The sequence below is a fragment of the Piliocolobus tephrosceles genome, chromosome 4, assembly GCF_002776525.5.
Source record: "Piliocolobus tephrosceles isolate RC106 chromosome 4, ASM277652v3, whole genome shotgun sequence".
Taxonomy (NCBI): Eukaryota; Metazoa; Chordata; class Mammalia; order Primates; family Cercopithecidae; genus Piliocolobus; species Piliocolobus tephrosceles.
Window position 1 is genome coordinate 49,675,172 of NC_045437.1, and position 20,706 is coordinate 49,695,877.

General features: G+C 38.6%; 1 protein-coding gene across 5 annotated transcripts in view; it reads right to left on the minus strand.

The window, feature by feature from the left end:
* Window positions 1–20,706, minus strand: part of RAD17 (RAD17 checkpoint clamp loader component) — a 50,879-nt gene that overhangs the window by 28,223 nt on the left and 1,950 nt on the right. For 3 of the 5 annotated variants that reach the window (XM_023207920.2, XM_023207921.3, XM_023207919.3), the window contains 9 exons: window positions 18,324–18,581; window positions 17,702–17,785; window positions 10,294–10,450; window positions 7,102–7,238; window positions 5,920–5,972; window positions 5,710–5,835; window positions 5,548–5,617; window positions 2,871–2,982; window positions 27–209 (listed from right to left, as the gene is read on the minus strand). In XM_023207920.2, the coding sequence (XP_023063688.1) occupies window positions 27–209; window positions 2,871–2,982; window positions 5,548–5,617; window positions 5,710–5,835; window positions 5,920–5,972; window positions 7,102–7,238; window positions 10,294–10,450; window positions 17,702–17,785; window positions 18,324–18,581 (1,180 nt within the window). Of the gene's footprint in view, window positions 1–26; window positions 210–2,870; window positions 2,983–5,547; window positions 5,618–5,709; window positions 5,836–5,919; window positions 5,973–6,975; window positions 7,056–7,101; window positions 7,239–10,293; window positions 10,451–17,701; window positions 17,786–18,323; window positions 18,582–20,190; window positions 20,368–20,706 lie in introns of all 5 variants that reach the window. The other 2 variants (XM_023207922.3, XM_023207923.3) reach the window with 2 other exon arrangements.

Genomic DNA, 20,706 nt, shown 5'->3' on the forward strand with positions numbered 1-20,706 from the left:
ATTTAAAAAATGTAAAAATTTCTTACTTTTACAATACAGAATTTTCCCCAAAGCTCTGAAGAGAAACAGAGAAACATCTTTGCCACCAATAGGTTGGACCTCTTGATTTTCAAAAACTCTATCAGGTTTTTTTCTTCGTTTTGATTTTGACAGCACAGCATCCGATTTTAAAGACATTCCTTTTTTCCTTGGCCATAAGTTGTTTTCTCCTGAATAATATACACCCAAGTGACAATATTTAAATTCAAATATGAAAATTAAAACTAAGAACACTTCAGATATAGTTACACTAAATATTCTAATTAAAATATGTTTTCCTAATAAACAAAAATTACAAACGACATTAACCGAGTCGGAATCTTCTTTGGGTTACTAACATTAAAATGGAATAAAATGTTATCTGCAAGTTATTTCATAATGCAGATTTCAAACTTTCACATGCACAACAGCACAATCTCCAATATAGGTTGACATTCCTGATCCAAAAATTCAAACTCCAAAATGCTCCAAAATATGAAACTTGCAGTGCCAACAAGATGCTCAAAGGCAATGGTCATTGGAGCACTTTGTATTTCAGATTTTCAGACTAGGGATTTTCAATTGGTATAATGCAAATATTCCAAAATCTAAAAAAAAATCTGCAATCCTTCTATTCCCAAAAACTTCAAATAAAGGATATTCAACCTGTACTGTCACATCGCCTTGGTTTCTCATCGTGTTATGTGCAAGGTACTGTTCCTGGCATGTGATACATTTGAATTTAATCTTCATAACAACCCGGTGAAAGGAGAATTTTTTTTTTTTTTTTTGAGATGGAGTCTCACTTGCTGCCCAGGCTGGAGTGCAGTGGTGCGATCTCGGCTCACCACACCCTCTGCCTCCTGGGTTCAAGCGATTCTCCTGCTTCAGCCTCCCAAGCAGCTGGGATTACAGGCATATGCCTGGCTAAATTTTTATATTTTCAGCAGAGATGGCATTTCACCATGTTGGCCAGGCTGGTCATGACCTCCCAACCACCTGACTTAGCCTCCCCAAGTGCTGGGATTACAGGCGTGAGCCACCATGCCTGGCCTTTTTTTTTTTTGACACAGGGTCTGGCTCTATCACCCAGTCTGGAGTACAGTGGTGCAATCATAGCTCACTGAAGCCTCAACCTTCAGGCTCAAGTGATCCTCCCACCTCAGCCTCTCAAGCAGTCGGGACTACAGGTATGCATAACTATGCTGGCTATATATATTTTTTTCATTAGAGATGCCATCTCCCCATGTTGGGCTGGTGTCAGACTCTTGAGGTTGAAGCTTCCTTCTACCTCAGTCTCCTATAGTGTTGGGATAACAGGTGAGAGCCACTGCACCTGACCAATTATTATTAGACAGTTAATGAAATGAGATACAAAAAGGTGAAGTAATTGGCTCAAGGTCATCAGTGATGAATGACTGGAATCCAGGCAGTCTGGTTCTGCAATGTATGTTTAACAAACTCTCTACTGATGTTGAGAGTATCCAATTTATGAATATGCATGTGATCAAATTTCTCGGGTTTATAATTTTTTTTCTTAATTTTTTTGTAGAGACAAGGTCTTGTTATGTTGCCCAGGCTGGTTTCAAACTCCTAGGCTCAAGTGATCCACCCACCTTGGCTTCAGGCATAAGTCACCATGCTTGCCCCAAGTTTCATTTTTAAGTCTCCTATTTAGAACTCAAGAGTGCATGACTTAAAAGCTACCTCCAACAGCAGAAAGAGCACAGGATCTGGATTTGAATCAAAGTACTGTCTATCTCATTAGGTTGATATGAGAATTAAATGAAAAAAACATAATTGTTAACATAGTTCTTGGCCCACTCTGTAATGTCAATTTGTCAATGTTAAGCATTAAGTAAGTAGTCTGCTAATTGCCTTCTGAAGGAGGACTATGCAGTAAACTATGATCATTACAGTAAAAATGTAACTCACTACCATTAGTGAAACTATCTTTTTACTACATCTTTTTACATATTAACAGGAAATTTATTAAACATCTCATAAATTTACATGTTTCAATATTAACAGGAAATAAATTTATTAAACATGTCTCATAAATTATTATAAAAATAATTTCAGGCTGGGCACGGTGGCTCATGCCTGTAATCTCAGCACTTTGGGAGGCCGAGGAGGGCGGATCTTGAGGTTAGGAGATCGTAACCATCCTGGCTAAGACAGTGAAACCCCATCTCTATTTAAAATACAAAAAAATTAGCCAGGCTCAGTGGCAGGCGCCTGTAGTCCCAGCTACTCAGGAGGCTGAGGCAGAATGGCATGAAACCGAGAGGAAGAACTTGCAGTGAGCCGAGATCACGCCACTGCACTCCAGCCTGGGCGGCAGAGTGAGACTCCATCTCAAAATAAATAATAATAATTTCAAAAGTATTATTAAACTGATTAATGGCTGGCCATTTATTAAGCACTTAATATGAATCAAGCACTGTAAGAAGCACTCTGTAAGTATCACCTCACATATTCTTCATAGAACCCTAAGAGGTAAGTGCTCACATGAAAGGTGAGAAAACAGAGGCACAGAAACATAGAGTCACCTGCATAGGACTATATAACTGGTAAGTGGCAGAGGCAGAATTTTTATCCAGGAAATCTCGTTCTAAATTAACTTTGAAAGGTAAACTATCTCAAACAGAAACAAGGATATATACTACAACATATTCATAGAAGGGTATATATGTATGAGTATATATTTAATTTTAAGCCACTGTCTCAATAATAAAGAAGGATAAATAGGTATAGACCAAACATAAGTTAAAATGTTTGATTTCACTGAATGAATTAAGAGAAAGTCAGTCACCTATATAATGCCACATGACTGTATCTTCCATAGTTACCTTTTGAAGAAGAAAACTGGAGGCTGTTTATTGCACTTCTGATATCACCAGAACATCCTTGGCAGAGCAACTCTAGAGAAGTTTTGTCAGGGACAGTAATTTTTCCTCCATTCTAAAATAAGAAAATTAAATTTTTAAAAAAGTATTTTCTTAAAAATAATAACAACAAAAAATCCCAACCTATTTTCTAAACTTAATTAAAGTAAATTAGATTCTTTTAAACTTAAATACTAAAAAGGGCTAGGAACGGTGGCACATTCCCATAATCTCAGCAATTTAGGAGGCTGAGGTAGGAGGATCACTTCAGCTCAGGAGTTTGAGACCAGCCTAGGCAAGGTAGTAAGACCTCATCTCTACAAAAAATCAAAACAATTAGCTAGGCATGGTGGCATGCGCCTGTATTCCCTGCTACTCAGGAGGCTGAAGTGGGAGGATCACTTGAGCCCTGGAGATGAAGGCTGCAGTGAGCTATGATCTTGCCACTGCACTCTAGCCTGGGCTATAGAGCCAGAAAAAAAAAATTATCTTAAAATAATAACAAAAAACTAAAAAGCCTCCATGTTAAACACTGGTCTATGATTGGTACAAGCTTCAATGACTTATTACAGTTTAAGGTATACTTTCAGGAAATATTAAATAATGTATTGTTTTTTCACTTTGACCAAGTTGTATTTTGAAGTTTTTACTCTCTCACTAACATACAAATATGTAACATATATATGTACACACACACACAAAAACCCTCAAAATGCAATACAATGTGATAGAACTAAATATACACAAAATAATCTGACAAATTTATGAAATTTACATGAAAATTCCTTTACTAAGGTTTTCAACACATTATACAGTCTGGTGAGGATGAAAAAGCCACAATTACACCAATTATTTCTTCTTCTTTTTTAAACCGGAGCCACTTGAACTAATCAATTCACTAAAAAAAAAAAATTTTTGTTTTGACACAAGGTGTTACTATATCACACCTAGGCTGGTCTTGAGCTCCCTGGCTCAACCAATCCTCCCACCACTGTCAGCCTTTGTAGCTGGGACTACAGGCATGCACCATGGCTCAATTTGCAGTTCTCACGCTTACAGTAGAGAATGTAGATTTTCTTTTAGAGACAGGGTCTAGCTCTGACCACAACAGACTACAGTCATGTCATCTAGATCACTGCAGTCTCAAACTCCTAGGCTCCAGTGATCATCCTGCCTCAGGCTTCTGAGTAGCTGGGACTACAGGAGCATACCACCATGACCAGGTAACTGTTTTTTCTTATTTTGAGGGGGGATACGGAGTTTCGCTCTTGTTGCTCAGGACGGAGTGAAGTAGTGCAATCTCGGCTCACTGCAACCTCCACCCCCTGGGTTCAAGAGATTCTCCTGCCTCAGCCTCCTCAGTAGCCGAGATTATAGGCACTCGCCACCACATCCAGCTAATTTTTGTATTTTTATTACAGATGAGGTTCACCTGTTGGCCAGGCTGGTCATGAACGCCTGACCTCAGGTGATACACCCACCTTGGCCTCCCAAAGTGCTAGGATTACAGGCGAGAGCCACCGCACCTGACCCATTAAATATTTTCAAAACACTAATGGCATAATAATTCATCACAGTAATTGCTTCCTATATTACAGGACATTTTTCACTATTAATATCTATTATTTATTCAGTTAGATGCTCTACATTAATGTGTTTAATCCTCAAAACAACCTCTCCCTTGCCGATTTCCCTCAGTTCCTGTGGTCCTAGCAGTGCAACAAAAATTATGTTTCATGCAAGATTTGGTTGATTTATACCAGTAGGATTCCCTAGAACCATGATGCTGAGAGCAGAAGGTCCATCAATTTTTTTTAACATCATCTTGATTTGAGATATAGAAAAAAATGACGTACTAGAAGTGAAAGGAGGCCGGGCACACAGGCGCATGCCTGAAATCTCAGCACTTTTAGAGGCTGAGGAGAGAGGATCACTTGAGCCAGGAATTCAAGACCAGCCTGGGCAATACAGGGAGACCCTGTCTCTAAAAAAATAAAATAAAAAAATTAGCCAGGCATGGTGGTACCAGCCTGTAGTCCCAGTTGCTTGGGAGGTTGAGGTGGGAGGAACACTTGAGCCCAAGAGGTCGAGGCTGCAGTGAGCAATGATTATGCCACTATAGCCCAGCCTGAGCAACAGAGTGAGACCCTGTCTCAAAAAAAAAAAAAGTGACAACAGCTGTATATGAATGTAAATATACTTTACAATACTGAACCGTATCTTTGAAAATGGTTAAGATGATAAATTTTATGATACATGTTTTTCACTACAATTTAAAAAAATGTCAAAATAAAAAAGTGACAGCAGGATAATAGGAAGAGTTGAATTGTTGATAACTACCACACCTACATGCCAGAAAACATGTTCTTGATGATAGACACAATTTAGAACAGTAAACCAAGCAAAAGAAAAATTTACCTCAATGTGAAAATGAAAGTTTAATAGAAAAATATTAAAGATTTTTAAAATCAGTATTTCCTACAGTTTCTAAAACGACATGCATGCCATATGAGTATAATAAAATGTTTTAATTCTAAAAAATTAGAATAATACATGTCTCTAACTCCTTCAGTTTACATAATACTATTTAAGCTGGGCTTTCTATAGTTATCAAGTAAGGTTTAATTAATCAGAGACTTACCTTGTTAGCTTCTATAGTCACTATTCGATTAAGAAATTTCATCATAATTGTTGGTGCCACAGGGTTGAAACTAAAAGTTTTATAAAGAAAGACAGCAGTTAAATGATTAATTTAAAAATATAACACGTATGTGACCTTTATAAGCAGAAATTTCTTTCTTACCTAATATTTGAGATAGAACACTCTTCCTGAATTTCTTTGGGAAACAATAACCTTTGATTATTATCTCCACTGAGACTGTCCGAGATTACAAATATAAGAGGACATCGACCAATCCTCACATACTTCCTAAAATAACAAAATACAGCAATGTTGAAATTTAAGCCACTTCTCGTTTAATTTGGGGTTTTAGAATACTTCACTGAAACCTACCTTAGAACTTCATGTAAAGTATGAGAATCCCGATAAAACTGGTTAGGTAAATCCTATTGAAAATAAAAAATAAATAATAGTATAGTTTTATTCCATTGCAAATTTATTTTTCAGATTTATATTTATTGAGATAGGCAAAAATATATTTATTCAATGTATTTTAAACAGAACTTTCATAGAAGTGAAACATGAAATAGATGATAACCCCAAACAGTAATATACATCAAAGGGGATCCCAATTTTTAGACCAAATTTCTTACAGTTGCTTTCCAGTTATAGTATTTTCACTAGGAAGTAATTTTCCAAACTTTTCTTTTGTTTTTCTATACTTAAACCGTTAAAATTTTAACGTTCCTTATCCTACAGCTATTCCATTCAAGTTTACTAAAAAAGACTTTAGGTTTCTATTACAAAGCCTTTGTGTTGTATTTTACCAATATCACTACTATAGAGACAATTAACATTATCATGTAAGATATATCTCACAATTGTTTACTCAATACCTACAGCAAGATTTTAAAAGTTGGCTGGGTGCAGTGGCTCACATGTGTAATCCCAGCACTCGGGAGGCCAAGGCAGGCAGATTACCTTGAGGTCAGGAGTTCGAGACCAGCCTGGCCAACATGGCAAAACTCCATCTCTACTAAATATATAAAAATTAGGCTGGCATGGTGGCAGGTTCCTGTAATCCCTGCTACTCGGGGGAGGCTGAGGCATGAGAATTGTTTCAACCCAGGAGGCGGAGGTTGTAGTGAGCCAAGACTGCACCACTGCACTCCAACCTAGGGGTTAAAGCAAGACTCTTGTCTCAAAAAAAAAAAGATTTTAGGCCGAGCACAATGGCTCACGCCTATAGTGAACTTATCAGACTTATGCCTCCCAGCACTTTGGGAGGCCATGGTGGGCAGATCACGAGGTATCAGGAGATCCACACCATCCTAGCTAACATTGTGAAACCCCGTCTCTACTAAAAAATACAAAAAATTAGCCAGGCATGGTGGCGGGTGCCTGTAGTCCCAGCTACTGGGGAGGCTGAGGCAGGAGAATGTTGTAAACCTGGGAGGTGGAGCTTGCAGTGAGCCAAGATCGCGCCACTGCACTCCAGCCTGGGTGACGCTGACAGAGCAAGACTCCATCTGAAATTAAAAAAAAAAAAAAAAAGATTTTAAAAGTTGTCCTTACTTCAACCAGAATTATCTTCTTATCAGTTCTCAGATCATCTCCAAGCATCTGTAACTTGTTATACTTTGTCGCTCTTAGTAGAAACTCTTTGAAAACTGCTATCTGAGACTGATAGGGAAACATATGGAAGCTTGATTCTGAAAGGAAACACATAACCACTTTTATTTTCAACAAATTATATACATTAATATTAAACAACTGTATGCACAGACACACATATTTGATGCATCTCACAATACTGTAGACTGTTTCCTAATTAGGAAAAATCATTTAAATTTAAAATAGGATACTCCTTTCAAAAAACAAGAGTCAACATGTAGCCAGGTGCAGTGGCTCACGTCTGTAATCCCAGCACTTTCAGAGGCTGAGGCGGGTGGATCACTTGACCTCAGGAATGCAAGAGCAGCCTGGGCAACATGGTGAAACCCGGTCTCTACAAAAAAATACAAAAATTAGCCAGGCGTGTAGGCTTGTGCCTGTAGTCCCAGCTACTTGCGGGGCTGAGGCGGGTGGGGGATAGCTTGAGCCCAGGAGGTAGAGGTTGCAGTGAGCCGAGATTGTGTCCAGCCTGGGTGGCAGAGTGAGACCCTGTGTAATATGGAGTTAACTGACCTAAGAACACAGCCGTCAGCATAACATTCATACAACTGGTAAAAAATATCTATGACTTTGGCCTACCCAATGAAGAATCTCTAAAGGAGTTCAAGCCTATTAATGAATTACCTTCAGTGATAAGGGTTTGGTTTGTTTGTTTGTTTGTTTGAGACAGAATCTCACTCTGTCACCCAGACTGAAGTGCAGTGGCACAATCTTGGGTCACTGCAACCTCCACCTCCCAGGTTCAAGCGATTCTCCCGCCTCAGCCTCCTGAGTAGCTGGGATTACAGGAACCCATCACCATGCCTGGCTAATTACTGAATTTTTAGTAGAGGCGGGGTTTCACCATGTTGGTCAGACTGGAGTGATAAAGGTTTAACAACAAAAACAGAATGACTGATTAGTGAACTTGAGAATGAGGGAAGCTCTCTGAAGGCATGTTTCATATTGAAGACTGTTTAAATTAAGGCTTATCAGACTGTCAAAAGTAATGCTACTATTTAGAAAGCAGTAAAAGCCAGGTGCAGGAACACACGTCTGTAGTCCCAGCTACTCCAGAGGCTGGGTTATGAGAATCCCGTAAGCGCTTAAGAAGTTCAAGTTCATTCTGGACAACATAGTGAGACTTTGCCTCTTAAAAAAAATAATAATAATAATGGGCCGGGTGTGGTAGCTCACGCCTGTAATCCCAGCATTTTGGGAGGCCAAGGCAGTTGGATCACCTGAGATCAGGGGTTCGAAAACAGCCTGACCAACATGGTGAAACCGCATCTCTACTAAAAAATACAAAAATAAGCCGGGCATAGTGGTGGGTGCCTGTAATCCCAGCTACTTGGGAGGCTGAGGCAGGAGAATCGTTTGAACCCAGGAGGCGAAGCTTGCAGTGAGCCAAATCACTGCACTCCAGCCTGGGTGACAGAGCAAGACTTTGTCACAAAATTAATAATAATAATAATAATTATAAGGAAAAGAAAACAGCAAAAGTACCAGCAGGAAGGAATACTAGTAGCACAAGGGAGTGTATTAAAGAAGAGTCCAGACAAGGGATTTTGAGGAACACTCCACATTAAAATAAAACTATCCTTCTACAAGTTGGCCGGGCGCAGTGGCTCATGCCTGTAATCCCAACACTTTGGGAGGCCGAGGAGGGCGGATCACGAGGTCAAGAGATCGAGACCATTCTGGCCAACATGGTGAAACCCCATCTCTGCTAAAAGTACAAAAAAAAATTAGCTGGGCGTGGTGGCACTCGTCTGTAGTCCCAGCTACTTGGGAGGCTGAGGCAGGAGACTTGTTTGAACCCGGGAGGCAGAGGTTGCAGTGAGCCAAGATTGCGCCACTGCACTCCAGCCTGGCAACAGAGCGAGACTCCATCTCAAAAAAAGAAAAAAAATTACCCTTCTACAGAAACCTTTCCCTTCAAAATGGCCTAGGAGATCTGGCTGTCCCAAGTTTCACCACCTAGAGTTGCAATATGAACAACTACGAAAGATAAAATGATAGTGCTAAAGTACATAAGCATATGCATGAACTTATAACATATTACATCTTTAAACTGGTACTACTGCCGGGCATGGTGGCTCACGCCTATAATCCCAGCACTTTGGGAGGCAGAGGCGGGTGGATTGCTTGAGTTCAGGAGTTCGAGACCAGCCTGGCTAACATGGCAAAAACCCCATCTCTACTAAAAATACAAAAATTATCTGATTGCGGTGGCCTGTAATCCCAACTACTCAGGAGGCTGAGGCATGAGAATAGCTTGAGTCTGGGAGGCAGAGGTTGCACTCCAGACTGGGTGACAGAGTGAGACTCTGACTCAATAAATAAATAAATAAATAAATAAGATTGTTACTATTATCAATTTTTAAATCATTATCTTAAGGCCTCCTTCCAAATTCCAAAGACATCTCTGTTCTTTTGCTTTCATTTGATATTGTTCTAACAGGTATTTACTGATCTAAGCTATCTTCTTGGGGGGCAAGTTCTTTTTAACACATCTTAAGGCTTGATTTAACAAATAAAATATCTTAGTTAATACTGTCTAACCTCCTAGCCAGATCTTAGTAAAAAGTAGATAAATAATGCAAACAGAACATGTTAACGAAACAGTTAAGACTCAATCTTCAAAAAATTCCATTCTCTTCCACTGGAGACATGCTTTCTTTCCTTCTCCTGAAATAACTTTTGTTTATTTATTTTTTGAGACAGTGTTTCACTCTGTTGCCCAGGCTAGAGCACGATGGCACAATTATAGCTCACTGCAACCCTGAACTCATAGGCTCAACTGATCCTCCCACCTCCCACCTCAGCCCTTGAGTAGTTAGAACTACAGGTGCACAACACTATACCTAGCTATTTTTTTTATTTTTGCAGACAGGGCCTTTGTATGTTGCCCAGCCTGGTCTTTAACTCCTGGCCTGAAGCAATCCTCCTGCCTCAGCCTCCCATGTGAAAGCCATCGCACCTGGCCTGTGAAATTCCATCCCTCTGAAAGTGGGAAGTACGGGAAAAAATGCACTCATAGAAGTTTATCTGAAAGCTCCCTTAAGCACAGGTTTTTCCCACTACTTCCACTACCTTCACAGCCAATCTTACCAGTATTAAATATCTCCCTGAAATCATCTTTCTGGAAATCTGGTAAAACTGGATTAATCCACTCTTGTACTTGAATACCATGCTCCTTCGATAGTACTTTTATGGTCGTTGTCTTTCCACATCCAGGAGGACCTGTTATTAATAAAATAGATCCACCCTAAAATCAAATACAAATTATTAATTAAAAACCAAAATCACTGGAATCCTAGAATATTATTTCTGACTTTTCATTCTAAATATCATTTACTTCTATAAATATTTGCTGAATGTCTCATATAAGCAGATAAAATTTCATAATAATGCTTGCTGGAATAAACCAACTTTATTTTTTCTTTTTTTAATTTTTCCCCCATTTTCCATACAAAAACATCTGCAAATATGGAAATAAGAGAATCATAATTCTTCAACTCTAAATTCTGCATCTGATAATTTCTCAATTTTTGCATTATGTCCCTCCCAAGGACTACTTAGTAGCCAAATTAAAACAACCACACTTTGGCTAAATTAGGGAGGTGATGTCTAAAACAAAGATTTTTAGAGGTTACCTGAACTCATATAAATTTTTTTTTGAGACGGAGTCTTGCTCTGTCACCCAGGTTGGAGTGCAGTGGCGCAATCTTGGCTCACTGCAAGCTCCGCCTCCTCGGTTCACGCCATTCTTCTGCCTCAGCCACCCGAGTAGCTGGGACTACAGGCGCCCGCCACCACGCCCGGCTATTTGTATTTTCAGTAGAGACGGGGTTTCACCGTGTTGGCCAGGATGGTCTCGATCTCCTGACCTCGTTATTTGCCCGCCTCAGCCTCCCAAAGTGCTTGGGATTACAGGAGTGAGCCACCATGCCCAGCAAAATTTATTCTTAATACAGACATCTCATTGGATGATATAATTTACTGTTATACAATATTCTTATGGAAAGACTTCAGTTTGGTTACTAAATTCTTTAAGAAATGCATATTAAGACACATATTTGGGAAGAGCACGGTGGCTCACACCTGTAATCCCAGCATTTTGGGAGGCTGAGGTAGGCGGATTCTTTGAGCCCAGGAGTTTGAGACCAGTCTGTTCAATATGGCAAAACCCTGTCTCTACAAAAAGAATACAAAAATTAGCCGGGCATGGTGTGCGCCTATAGTCCCACTTGGTCAGGAGGCTGAGGTGGAAGAATCGCTTCAGCCTGGGAGGTGGAGGCTGCAATAAGCCAAGATTGTGCCACTGCACTCCATCCTGGGCATTAGAGTGAGATCCTATCTCAAAAAAAAAGAAAAGAAAAGAAACGTATTTACCAGAGATAGGACTCTAATGAGAGACTAGAGATGGTTAATCCCAGTAACATTCCCTCATACTGTAAATTTGATTTAAAAAAAAAAAGTTAAAGCTACAGAAATATCAAAAGATTTCCTACATACTATGGTAGGCTATAATTCTTGCTTATTTGTTTTCCTTTAATAAGAACCTATGTACCTTGGACAAAGACAGCCTGTTCCACTTTTGAAAAGGGCAGTGCGTGAGTTATAGTGCTGTTCACCATGAGTTCAAATTATATGGATCAACAATATACAGTCAGGTGCCAGATAATCAACTTTCAGTCAATGATGGACCACACATAAACAGTAGTCTCATAAAATTATAGTGGAGTTGAAAAATTCCTAGTAATAATAATGCAAAACATCACTCACATTTGTGGTGATGCTGGTGTACACACACCTACTGTGCTGTATAAAAGTGTAACAAGTATATCTCATTATGTGTAATATATAATGCTTGATAGTTATAATAACAACTATGTTACTAGTTTATGTATTTACAGTGCCATATCTTTATTATTAGAATCTACTTGTTCTTATAAAAAAAGAAAAAAAAGTTGGCCGGGCATGGTGGCTCATGCCTACAATCCCAGCACTTTGGGAGGCTGAAGCAGGTGGATCATCTGAGGTCAGGAGTTGACCAGCATGGCCAATATGGTAAAACCCCGTCTCTACTAAAAATACAAGAACTACCCGGGCGTGGTGGTGCACTCCTGTAATCCCAGCTACTCAGGAGGCTGAGGCAAGAGAATCGCTTGAACCAGGGAGGCAGAGGCTGCAGTGAGCCGAAATTGCGCCACTGCACTCCAGCCTGGGCAACAAGAGTGAAACTCTGTCTCAAAAAAAAAAAAAAAAAAGTTGGCCGGGCGCGGTGGCTCAAGCCTGTAATCCCAGCACTTTGGGAGGCCGAGACGGGCGGATCACGAGGTCAGGAGATCGAGACCATCCTGGCGAACACGGTGAAACCCCGTCTCTACTAAAAAATACAAAAAAGCTAGCCGGGCGAGGTGGCGGGCGCCTGTAGTCCCAGCCACTTGGGAGGCTGAGGCAGGAGAACGGCATGAACCCGGGAAGCGGAGCTTGCAGTGAGCTGAGATCTGGCCACTGCACTCCAGCCTGGGCGACAGAGCGAGACTCCGTCTCAAAAAAAAAAAAAAAAGTTAACTATAAAACAGCCTCAGGCAAGTCCTTCAGGAGGTACTACAGAAGAAGGCACTGTTGTCATAAGAGACGACAGCTCCTTACGTGTTGCTGCCTCTGAAGACCTTCCAGTGGACAAGATGTAGAGGTGGAAGACAGTGCTATTAATGATCCCAACCCTGTGTAGGCCTAGGCTAATATGTGTGTTTGTGTCTTCATTTTTAATTTTAAAAGAAGCTTAAAATTTTTTTAATACAAAAAAAGTTTATAGAATAAAGATATAAAGACAGAAAATATTTTTGTACAGCCGTACCACTTATTTGTGTTTTAAGCTAAGTGTTACTATGAAGGAATCTAAAAGTTTCTTAAGTAAAAAAGTTACATAATGTCCTTAACATAGCATTTACAAAAAGTTCCATGAGTGGAACTTTTTTAGTGAAGGTTTATTAAATAAAAAACTTTTTAAGTTTAGTGTAGCCTAAGTGTACAATGTTTATAAAAGTCTACAGTAGTGTGCAGTAATGTCCTTAGACTGTCACTAACCACTCACACTCACTGACTTAACCATCTTCCAGTCCAAGCTCCATTCATGGTAAGTTCCCTATATAAATCTATAATAACATTTTTTATCTTTTATAACCATGTTTTTACCAAACATTTTTCTTTTTCTTTTTGTGAGAGACAGTCTCGTTCTGCTGCCCAGGCTGGGGTGCAGTGGCACTATCTTCAGCTCACTGCAACTTCCGCCACCCGGTTTCAAATGATTCTTGTGCCTCCCATGTAGCTGGGACTACAGGCACACACCACCATGCCTGGCTAATTTTTGTATGTTTAGTAGAGATAGGGTTTCACCATGTTGGTCAGGCTGGTCTTGAATTCCTTACGTCAGGTAATCCAACCACCTTGACCTCCCAAAGTGCTGGATTATAGGCGTGAGCCACCGAGCCTGGCCTTTTTACTGTACTTTGTAATGGTATGGTTTAGGTATATTTATTTACACACATAGTTCCCACTGTGTTATAACTGCCTACAGTATTTAATACAGTAACATGCTATACAAGTTTGTAGCACAGGAGCAAAATATAGCCTATGTGGAGAGCAGGCTATAGGCTATACCACAGGTTTGTGTAAGTACACTCTACGATATTCTCACAACGATGAAATCACCTAATGACGCATTTCCCAGAATGTATCCCCATCATTAACTGAAGCATGACTGAACATTAAATAACTTTAAACAAAAACACATATACAACAAGGCTATATATTGATGGGTTGACAAAAATGTTGTAACCAGAGGTTTGCAGAAACCTAATTTAGTGTTTTTCTTAGAAATAATGGTTCAGTATTTAGTAATTCAGCAACTTTACAGAACATAACTACCTTGAATAATGATATCTGTAATACCAGACAGATCACTTCTTTACAAAGAAAAAGAAGCCTATGCACAGGTACTATACATTTTTCTCATGTAATAATATACTTACGTGTCTGTTTTCTGATAGAGTGGGTATTGCCACATAGCAAGTTTCCCTTTCAGTAAGAGAACTAGTAGGTAGTTTCTTATCAGCACATTATAACGTGAAGACTTTTGTTAATCCCATTTGTCTACACTGTAACAGAGTTTTACTGAATTCTGAAGGAAAGAAGTTGTCCTGAAAAATTAAACTCTGCAAATATTTGGTATATTGTACTTAAAATAAATTTTGAAAAGTAATTTAGTTTGCCCATTGATAAATCTAGATCTTACCCATTTTTTTGAATAAAAACGTTTTCTAATTACTGACATCACTGAAACTTCTGTAAAATAAAGGGTAAGTGATTTGTGCCAGGTATGGTGTGGCTCATGCCTATTAATTCTGGCACTGTGGGATGCCAAGGTGGGAGGTGTACTTGAGGCCAGGAATTCAAGACCAGCATGGGCAACCCCGTAAGACCCCATCTCTACAAAATTGTTTTTAAAAATTAGCCAGATGTGGTGGCACACACTTGTAGTTCCCAGTTACTCGGGAAGCTGAGGTGGGAGGACTGCTTGAGCCCAGGAGTTCAAGGCTTCAGTGAGCTATGATAGCACCTCTGCAATCCAGTGTAGGCAACTGTCTTTAGCAAGATCTTGTCTCTAAAAAGTTAATAAACAAATAAATAGAGTATATGATTAAAGTCCAACTCCTTAGGGGGAAAACTTTTGAAACCATAAAGAAAATAATTTTCCCAATACCTATATATATATGTATAGGTACATATACACCTAAGTTTATCCAACTGGTAGAACAATAATAGTAACACTAACGTAGGTTTATGACATGATAATGTTTATACTGACAGAGTATTGCTAAGTGAGAAAACACAATGGACACTGAAAAATAAAAACTATTAGCTGAGCTGACCAAAAACAAATCAACGAGGAAAAGCTTGGATGTAAGAGGTGTGTCAGATAGACTGCCCAAAAATCTGTATTCGGAGAAGAGAGATGAGATTTCTATGAATCAGAGGAATACCAATGCTGACACTTAAAATCCATCTTGAATTCATGATCTCAGCTCTAAACCAAAAGGTTCAGATCCACAGGCCAGAGAGAAAGGAGCTTAGTTCAAGAGAGAAGGATCGGCTGGGTGTGATGACTCACATCTGCAATCCCAACACTTAGGGAAGCCAAGGCAGGTAGATCACCTGAAGTCAGAAGTTTGAGACCAGCCTGGCCAACATGGTGAAACCCTGTCTCTATTAAAAATGCAAAAATTAGCTGGGTGTGGTGGTGCACACCTGTAATTCCAGCTACTCCAAAGGCTGAGGTAGGAGAAATGCTTGAATCCAGGAGGCAGAGGCTGCAGTGAGTCAAGATCACGCCACTGCACTCCAGCCTGTGCGACAAAGCGAGACTCTGTCTCAAAAAAAAAAAAAAAAAGAGAAGGGTTACCATCAAAGCAACTAAAACACCAACTCCTTCATCTCAAAGTTGAAAACTAAAGGAAAGACCTAATGTAAACAACGGACTCTAGGTATTAGTGATGTGTCAATGTAGGTTCATCAATTTTAACAAATGTACTACTCTGGTAGGGGAAGGTTAGTAAAGGGAGAAGGCTATGCATGTGTCGGGGCAGGGCATATGTGGGATATCTCTGTACCTTCTACTCAATTTGGTTGTGAACCTAAAACTGCTCCAAAAATAAAAGCCTATTTTTTAAAAAAGGAAAAGATACAAAACTCATCCTGCCTTTCTAGTTGGAAATGTATTTCAAGGTAACTAAACAACCCTAGCTAGTGATGGCAAACTTTTCTTTGTAGAAAAATGTCAGTAATAACTGTAGAAATAACAGAACTACAAGAAAATCACTATTTTACAACTCTAATAAAATAAGTGATTCAGGCAAGGGTTGAAAATTGAAGCTACAGCACTTAGGTGGACGACTGATGGAGAACTGGGCATTCACATGCTGCCACAGTATCTCCCCATGGATTATGTGCCAGTTGTGAGGGAAAGTTACTCTACAATGAAGATTTTTGACGGTCACCTCTTTAATCTAGTGACCAAACTTAAGATAGCAGGAGAACCACAAATACTTTCCAACTTGACACATTATACAACATACACCATGACCTTTATTCTTCCAAAAATGTTTAACTTGAGTCTAATCAAGCCCTTGATTCAAAATTTCAGGTTATACGACATGCAGGATAGAAGAACAAGTTAATCATCATTAGGAGGAAACGACCTAACAAATGCAGTGTGAGACTTCCACAAGTCAATCGGCCTGGTCTCCTTCATAAGTCAGTGCCATGGAGAAAAAGAAAGGGTTAGTAAACTATTACTAGATTCAGGGAAAAAAAAATGCCTAAGAGATATAGCAACCAAATGCAACGTTCGATCCTTGATTACATCCTGTTTGAAACAAACCAGCTACAAAAGACATTTTGGGGACAAATGCAGAAACGTGAATATGAATTGATCATTAGACAGCATTAGGGCATCCTGGTTAATTTTGTTAGAGAGAATAATGGTATGCATAATTAATTAGGAAAATATTTTTTTTTTAAAAACACAGAGACATACTGAAGTCTCTAAAAGTCTAACTGAAATGTCACAATGTTTACAATTTACTTTAAAATACTTAAGTGGGAAACAATGAGTATATTCTGTATATATGAGTATTTTTATTATTCTATTTTCTTTTGTGCTTGAAAAATCTCAAAATAAAAACATTTAAAAAGAGAGACTGATGGAAGGAGAGAATATTTTACCTTGGAGGTTCAGAGTAATTGTGCAGTAAGGAAGTGAAACAAAAAATATCAGTCTAAAATAAGCAATGACTGTTTTGGGCTATATTTAGTAGAGAAACTAATATGTAATTTGCCTGCTTTCCTCAGCCTGAGATAATCCGATGTGCTAAATATACTAGTACCCTAATTGGTTTACTGATTCTTTATGCTAACAATAAGACATAAAGAAAAAGAGTTACAAATAAAGGGGAAAACTCAAAGTCTCTGAGTCTTTTAGTCAAGTTGGAAGTAGTAAAGTCAGGAAGCTTTTTTATCGTTTTTTGTTTTGTTTTTTGTTTTGTTTTTTTATGGTTTTTGGTATTGCTCTGTTGCCCAGGCTAGAGTGTACTAGTGTGATCACAGCTCACTGCAGCTTCCACCTCCCGGGCTCAGGTGATCCCCCCACCTCAGCCTCCCAGGTAGCTGAGACCAGTGGCATGCACAATGCCCAGCTAATTAGCTGTAGAGACAGAGTCTCCCTATGTTGCCCAGGCTGCTCTCAAACTCCTGGGCTCAAGTGATCCTCCCGCCTTGGCCTCCCAAAGTGCCGGGATTACAGGCGTGAGTCACCACGCCCCAATAGGGAGCTTTCTACTGGAGGAGATCTAGACTTGGTTTTGAGCAAAATCATCATAAAACTTTAACTTCTAACAACACACTGTAAGAAAAATACTTGACGTTAAATATTTAAAAACACATTTCTTACCTGTTTTGGTTGCCTTTCTAAGACTTGAGCTTTTAACCAGGTTTCAACTTCTTCAATTTTCTTTTTATGCACAGCAAGTTCATGCTACAACAAAAATTTCAAATTTAAAACAAAACTTCTTAACTGAAGATTTTTTGGTACATCAGCACATATGAACCTAAGCATTATTAATGAAAAGTAGCAGCAAATCAGTAACAATCTATATAACAAAATGGTCCTTTTGATTATACTTGCATTTTTATACTATTATGGAAAAATTACATTCTTAAGTTGATAACTCTGTATGATAATTTTAGCAAGTTTGTTGTTACAACATTTTTTAAAATTCAGAAATACATTTTGAGAAGACAGTAGAACGGAGTATTACATTTAGTACAAAAATTTTAAAAAAGATCAATTCTGTGTTGGGATTAAATTAAATCTAAGACAACTAATAATACAACTTCAGAGTAACTATCGAGAAAAATCTGAGCCTTGGAAAATAAAAAAATCCAGAATTTTTTCTAACACTTAGAAAGATTCTTATGAATAAAAAATCTGAAAATGTACATCTCTCTGCTTCCCATCCACCCTTATGCACCCTGAAATTAAATTATGTAGATGTCTGCATGCTTTTCAGTACCTGAGTTTCTGGTTTATATTTATCCACCCATGGTTCATTTTCAGACAGAGATTCTTTTGAATTTTCTAAACCATAAATCTGTTCTAAGGAAGACAGATTTCCTCTTTTTCTCGCTGGAAATTTGCTACTTTCTAATGTAGAAGGTCCATTTTTTCTTCTATGACTTGAGTTATTCACGCCTAATGATGTGGCAGTAATAGTAGAGATGCCTCTACACTCTAGAAAATCATCAAACGATGGGTCGACCCAGTCTGTTACCTGAAAAAAAAAAAAGAAATCATGTAAATATAATCACATTTTCTCCCATCTATTCCCCTAAATAACTGAACTACTCTGGAAACAGCATACTCATAAATTTATAACCTTTAAAACTAAAAAAAAAAAAAAAATTTTTTTTGAGACAGGGTCTGGCTTTGTCACCCAGGCTGGAGTGCAGTGGTATAATCTCAGCTCAAGCAATCCTCTAGCCTCAGCCTCTTGAGTAACTGGGACTATAGGTATGCATCACCATGCCCAACTATTTTTTTGTACTTTTTGTAGAGATGGGTTTTTGCCATGTTGCCCAGGCTGGTCTCAAACAGTTCTTGGGCTCAAGCGATCCTCTCACCTCAGCCTCCCAAAGAGCTGGGATTACAGGTATGAGCCACCATACCCGGCCTAAAAATCTTACAAATTAACTCTTTTTAAATAAAACTCTCTCTGTAATAGTTGTTTTTCTACTTTACAGTAAGTGCAAGTGCATACTTGTCTACTTGACCTTAAAGGAGTAAAGAACATAAACTTATTTTTATTAATTGTAATCTTCCCAGCATAAAGACTAGAACGATTTTTTTAAACTCTCTGTAGGATTGAAACATAAATATTAAAATTACCTATTAAAAAAAGCAAAACAAAATAAACAAATGATAATAATTTAACAGAAATAGCACTAAGAGTAACACATCTGCCTTGGCCAGGTTAATACATTCACAAACTAAGAACCATTTCATATATCCAAATAATCCATATCAGCTTTAAGACTTAGTGAAGATATAGACCAAGGATCATAACATTGCAATCTGTAATTATGACTGGATTTTATTTTTCTTCAGTGCAAGAAGCAACTAATATTTTTATAATTGAGGCAGGCTTTTCACGGGGGAACTGTCACTCAGAAACGCCTAGTAATGGTTGGGTGTAGTGGCTCACACCTATAATTCCAGCATATTCAGAGATAGAGGCAGTAGGATTGCTGAGCCCAGGAGTTTCAGAACAGCTAGCATAATACAGGAAGACCCCAACCCTACAAAAAATAAAAAATTAGCCAGGCATGGTGGCGCACACCTGTATTCCCAGCTACCTGGGGGGCTAAGGTGGGAGAATCACTTGAGCCTGGGAGGTCAAGGTTGTAGTGAACCATGGTCACCCCACTGCACTCCAGCCTGGGCAACAGAGTGAGACCCGGTTTTTTGATTTTTTTTTTTTTGCTAAAAATTAGAAATTATTAGTTAATTATTACAAATAATTAGAAATTAGAAAGTTTTACTAGATTTTTTTAACACTCTAATAGCATTAATCTAGAAAAACATAGCTTCAGATCTGGTTGTAGAATCTACTGCCTGGCTAACAAAAAGAAAACAAGTTATGTTTTCCTTCAAGAATACTCAGCCATAGGTGTGAGCTACTAATTAGACAATGTTCCTCTCTTGAAGAAAACAAACCAGAAGTTGGAGCTGAAAGTAGGCTTAGAGGAGGCAATTTAGGGCTTACAAATACTTTACAAATGCTAAGTCACACTTCACTCTTCTTTTAAGACAGAAAGTTAGGAATATTATTGGCAGCGGATTAAAAAAGGAAGACCACTGGAAAAAATTTCAGTCATAGCTACCTGATTCATTTCGTCCTCATCAAAAGACTGTGACTGGTACTATAATTTTGGCCCCTTTCCGCTATATTTTTGAGTGTATGAAAATATCTTTCATTATAAACCTTTCGACAGCAATTCTGATTTGCAAATTATACATTTTATAGTTTCATTTCTTACATAAATGTGGACTCCCATATACTAGAAAAAAGAGAAAGATAAACAGCAAAGTTAAGTAATTTACTTAACATCCAAGAAAATTTAGAGCCACCACTTAGGGAAATAGCTACCCTGCATGCATGAAACTGACCCCCATTCCACTTTAACCCCTATCTTGCTGAGAACTGACACACTGAATCACATTACTTCTAAGAAGTAGGCCTTTTGGTTAAGCTATAACACCAACTGCCACTCATATTTCTCTCTTCTATGTTCTTTCATTCAAATGTTTTCAGCCTTTGTGACTGGGACTGTAAAACACTTTTTCAAAATTAAGGTTGTACTTTTAGAGAACACTTGTTTCACAACTTATTACCAGAC